The 5,748-nt window shown below is 26.8% G+C and overlaps 1 protein-coding gene across 1 annotated transcript; it reads left to right on the plus strand.

The window, feature by feature from the left end:
• Positions 1 to 4,873: 4,873 nt before the first annotated feature.
• Positions 4,874 to 5,323, plus strand: LOC115034127. The gene is made up of 2 exons (XM_029489904.1): positions 4,874 to 5,058; positions 5,130 to 5,323. The coding sequence occupies exons 1-2, from the start codon at positions 4,878 to 4,880 to the stop codon at positions 5,321 to 5,323; spliced, it is 375 nt and encodes a 124-aa protein (XP_029345764.1). The 5' UTR covers positions 4,874 to 4,877.
• Positions 5,324 to 5,748: the final 425 nt, after the last annotated feature.

The following is a 5,748-nucleotide window of genomic DNA, read 5'->3' on the forward strand; positions in this document are numbered from 1 at the left end:
AGATATTAATATTTTCAAAATATTTTAAAAGGGTTAATCAACAAATATTTTATCACAAATATTATCGAAATATTTGGAAAACATTTTGCGTGCAATATTGTATGTATATTTTTATTAAATATTTTGAAAATATATTGGTCCCCAATATTTTATAACAAATATTAACGAAATATTTGGAAAAAGTTTTGCGTGCAATATTGTATGTCTATTTTCTTCAAATTTTTTGAAAATATATTGATCTCAAATATTTAATTACAGATATTATCAGAATATTTTGAAAACGTATTAAAATATGTTGTTAAGGCAAGTTCACCGCGGGTACCGCTAAGTTTCACCTTGTAAGTTCACCTGACATATTATGGCACTATGACGTCAACCTGTGCCCCGTGGTTATTGTTATTTATTACAGTGGATTATAAATTAGAATCAACTGAATTGCGTTTATATTGTTTTCTATGATAATTATATTATTATATTTGATTTGTTTGAATTCCTAGCTCCTGCCACTATAATAATATAATAATATGCTGTAGTCAATAGTGTATACATGTATAATATACCGCATAGCTGATACCGTGCACTTTGTTGCCCGTAAAAAAATATGATTGTTCAATTCCTTCAAGTTTTAGGTGTAGTAAGTGCAATTCATCCACTCTAGTAAGCAATCCGACTAAATCCAACAAATCCGAAGTTCAATTCATACACCTTGGTAGGGAATGTTCAAATATACAGACCTACTAGTATAAAATGTACCGTGCATGCTCAATTATTATCTTATATTATTGGTAGGTAGGTACTACATTTAATACATTATATACAACTATTATAGTCTATTTTACATTTGAGTGTTTATAGCACTTGTCGAAAATCTGAAAATCACGAATAATAATAATATGTACAACAGTAATAATATTATTTCCGTAAAGAATGTAGTCATCCGTTTTTTGAATCACCCTGTTATAATTTAATTATTTTTCTTATAAGAAATACCTACCTAATAAATTGATGAATGCCAACAATGGCATATTTTAAATATTTAAATAACATTTAATTCCACAACTACGCACCACAACACCGTTGTGATTAATTGTGGTTTTTTATTTAGTTTACCTACCTATATTAGTATATTATAATATTATATAGGCACAATAAATTATAAAACCGACCGCGACGGTTATGGCGGGGCTTCGCGATAACGACGATCGACGGTTATAATTATATACAATAATAATATGTTGTATAGATATAGTATCTATTTATAATTTTATATATAAAGATAAGTAAACACTAAATTCGGCGAGTACCGTGACTTAATATGATCAACCCGCATACCCGATCGGCGTTTGGACTTTGGTCGGATATATTTATTGTCGCCAGTCGAAAACTGGTCTGCGCCTGCCTGTGTTAACGTTTTAGTCACATCTCGTTTAGACAGCCTTCTGACTACAGTCTTCGAGTTACAAGTTACAACAGACTACAGAGAATATTCAATACTGAACATAATATCGAATTTTACATTGGAAAAAAGGTAGATACATTACTTTACTACATTAATACTTCATTAATTATTAGGAAGTGCACCTAAATAGTAATTTTCATTAGGAACAATTGGTACCTAATTGTGATTCAATATATTTTATTTGTATTTTTAAATAACCCTAGTCATAGTTAAGTAGATTAACATAACATTATATAATAATATATTGTACTAAAACTGTATTTTATTATATTCTACCTATTTAATAGTTAGTACATATTTTATACCTCATAATATAATGAAGTTACAACGTTGATTTGATATTTCAAATTGTATCGTTTTTGAATTAAACTGTTTTCATATTAGGTATCATGTAAACATTAAAACAATTAAACCGTTTTTAAAATTAAAACTTAGGTAACTATAATGGATAAATTAATATGCTTAAACACAATAATAATAAAATTTAATAGTTTGAATTTTTTTGAAATTGTCATCAATATTTATAAATTATTTTAACCGTATTATGCCTTTCCCAAGTATAAAATATAATGATCACCTATAACTAGTCATATGCAGTGGTGTAGCAAGTGTGCGGGTGGTTGAGTATTTTAATGCCATAGTACATAATATTATTATCATATAAAACATTAATTATCTTAGACTATGTTGTTTTATTTTAAATACCTACAATAATGCAACTATATAATCCTATAACTATAGAATTGTTAAACTTACTTTACACCATCAAAACCAAATAAGATCTAATTACATAAAAGTATTATGGAATAACAATGCATGCATGCTGACTTCGGCGATAATGATCATTAATTCAATTTTAAATTAATTATTTATATAATAAAAAAAAATAGTAAAAATACTAATATTATAAAAACAAACACCAGTGGCAAAGTGTATATATTGAATGTGGTGATACAATGAATTGAAGTTAATGTATATTAATATAAATATTATATTATATCTTAATACAAAAAGCTTGACCTGCTTCATTCCAAATAATTTTATCAAGAGTGATATCCTTAAGGATATTGTTATATATAATATTTTTAATTTTATAGTTTATAATGAAGAAAGCTCCTAGCTACAGAACTAAAAGAAGAAAAATACAAAATGAACTTGAAGCTTTTGATTATATTGATTCTTCAAATATTTTGGAAACAGATAATCTTGTCCGAAACACAATATCCACTGAAATCCCATTAAATTATACTCCTACGGAATTACAAATTTCATCACCTGAAGTGACATATAATGCAATGAATTCTAATACAGTTGAAAACTTATTTGTAAATAATAAAGAGGAGAACATTAAACAATCCCTTGGTCAGTGGGCTGTTGATTGTAATGTGCCACAATCTACTGTTAACAAACTTTTAAATATTTTGAAATTTGAAACTCCCTTAACATTTTTGCCAAAAGATTGTCGCACTCTTTTGAAAACTGGATCATCAAAAATCTTAAACATTAGAGATGTAAAACCTGGTAATTATTATCATTTTGGACTAAAAAACGGTATTATAAAATACTCATCAATTTTACCTTTAAGCGAACACATTAAGATTGCTGTTGGAGTGGATGGACTACCAATTAGTAAAAGTAGTTCAGGTCAATTATGGCCAATTTTGGCTTATATTATTCCATACCATGACTGTGTATTTCCAGTAGGAATTTATTATGGCTTTCAAAAACCTCTCGATAGCAATGATTTTCTTTTTGATTTTATCAGGGAAATTTTAGAACTAACTACAAATGGAATTACAATTAACAACGAGTTAAAAAAAGTTACACTTGAAGTCATGTGCTGTGATGTTCCTGCAAAAAGTTTTTTATTGCGTGTGAAGGGACATTCAGGTTTCTTCTCGTGTACAAGATGCACACATGAAGGGGAATACATCAATAATAGAGTTTGTTTTCCTTATAATGATATAAGTCATACCAAAAGAAATCACAATGATTATATTTTAAAGAATAATGAAGAGCATCATGTTTCTCCTATAATTTCATGTATTGCGCTGATACCTGATATAAATATTACAAATCTATTTTCTTTAGACTACATGCACTTAGTTTGTTTGGGTGTCATGAAAAAATTATTAAATCTTTGGATGAATAATGGCCCTACGAGTGTACGTTTATCAAGTTGGAAAGTAAAACAATTGTCACTCAATCTAGAAAACATGCGAAGCTTTATTACCAATGATTTTGCTCGAAAACCAAGAAAAATTGAAGAGTATCCTAGATTTAAAGCTACAGAATTTAGACAGTTACTCTTATATACAGGACCCATAGTTTTTAAAGATGTCTTGTCAAATGAGTGTTATAAACATTTCATGTGTTTAAACATATCAATGAGAATACTTTTAAGTAAGGATCATTCTGCATATTTTAAATATGCTGCTAAATTATTGAATTATTTTGTAAAAATATTTCAACAAATTTATGGTTGTCATTATCTATCGCATAACGTTCATAGCTTATTGCATTTAGTTGATGACTATATTACATATGGACCTCTGGACAACTGTAGCTGTTTCCCATTTGAGAACTACATGAAAATTTTAAAACGCATGCTTAGAAAACATGAAAAACCATTGGAGCAAATAATTAAACGTTATGGAGAGATTATTATGAATGACAATATTAAATTCAGTATTAGTAAATATAATACATTTACAATTAAGAAGCCAGATTGCTTTGTATTAACAGCTGGTGGGGAAATAGTTCAAATTATTGACATTTTATCAAATACTTCAACAATTGTAGGTAAGAAATTCAACTCCAAAGAAGATATGTTTGAAAAACCAATAAGCTCTTCTAAACTGGACATATTTATTGTTAATGATTTATCTGAAAATGCTGAGGAATGGAGTATATCGGATATAAAAAAAAAAATAATGATTTTTGATATTGACAAAGTATTGATAGCTGTACCAATATTAAAATAAATTGTATTTAAAAATTAAGCTGTATAGAATATATATAAATAATAGATATTTTAAATTTTGATATGTATAATATTAAATAGTTAATTTTAAAATTTAAATTTAAATTTTGAAATATTTTACTGGTCATATTAGGTATTATATATACATGTATATATATTATATGCATATATATTATATACAATATAAATTATTTAGTGATGTGTAGAGTATTGTTCAAAATTAGTTAATCAATTTTCTTATTATATAAACCTAAGTATTTGGTATAGTTTTTTTGTGTGTACATTTTTGGTTGCAAAATACATTTTATTTTTACATTCAATTTGGTATGCAGAAATTATAAAATGGCAATAATAAATTAAAAGTTAATTTGTTAACAATTTTTAATGTAAAATTTATGTTTGTAATAATTATAAATTGTATTGTTCTTCAAGAATATGTGGAGCGTTGTTTGTTTTTCTACTGACAACACAGTAGCTGCTGTTCCAAAATTCTGGATTCGCAGCTCTGTTTGTGCTTGGCCGAAAAAGTATGCCCCAAAACTAATTGAACGCCGTGCAAATCCAAATCAGTTAGAATTTGATTACTACAAGTGTAAGATTTTGGAATCGAATATAGGTAATTATATTAAATATTTTTATAAATAATTTTTAAAAACTAAAACAACGTTAATTTACATATTTATTCAGGCAGTTTGTTGGAAGCTCGGTCCTTGGCCCAAGAGCATTCTGGACCATCATCGAATGAAGATTTTAATATTAACACAAAAAGAACTAAAAAACCTGTAACTTACAAGAAAAATGAATTATTTAACATTCCAAGTCCTCCAGCCCATAATTTAGAAGGTAATATTAGTCAAATTTATGACAAAAGATTTACATAAATATTTAGTATTTAACTAACTCATTGTGTAATATGCAGGCTGGATAATTAAATACTATATGTAGCACTATGCGATAAATTGTTACATTTTCATTCATCAATAAATATGAAATGAGGGTGTATATTACAGTATTTAACTTACTTACAATTTAATATTAATAATGTTGATTTATCTACATAATTAATAAGGTAATAGTAAAGTATTATAAAGGAATAAAAGAGTCAATTTCTGCCCCACAACACCTCATAATTTTGAATCTTAAAAAAGTAAAAACTTATAAATAATAAAATATAACTAATAAATTGAAACGTACTAATTTCTGAATTAAAATATTAAATAGATGTTGCTATATTTTAAAACTATTGAATCTATTAGAATAAAAAGAATTTATTTAACACGTTGACTGCCACCGGCCGCCGGCGGTC

The sequence above is a fragment of the Acyrthosiphon pisum genome, chromosome A2 (genome assembly GCF_005508785.2).
Source record: "Acyrthosiphon pisum isolate AL4f chromosome A2, pea_aphid_22Mar2018_4r6ur, whole genome shotgun sequence".
In the NCBI taxonomy this organism is placed as follows: domain Eukaryota; kingdom Metazoa; phylum Arthropoda; class Insecta; order Hemiptera; family Aphididae; genus Acyrthosiphon; species Acyrthosiphon pisum.

Excerpts from the sequence above, each read along its gene's own strand:
- LOC115034127 (XM_029489904.1), top strand. The coding sequence starts at position 4,878 with ATGTGGAGCGTTGTTTGTTTTTCTACTGACAACACAGTAGCTGCTGTT. Across the intron at positions 5,059-5,129 it reads GATTTTGGAATCGAATATAG|GCAGTTTGTTGGAAGCTCGG; the intron begins GTAATTATATTA and ends ATATTTATTCAG.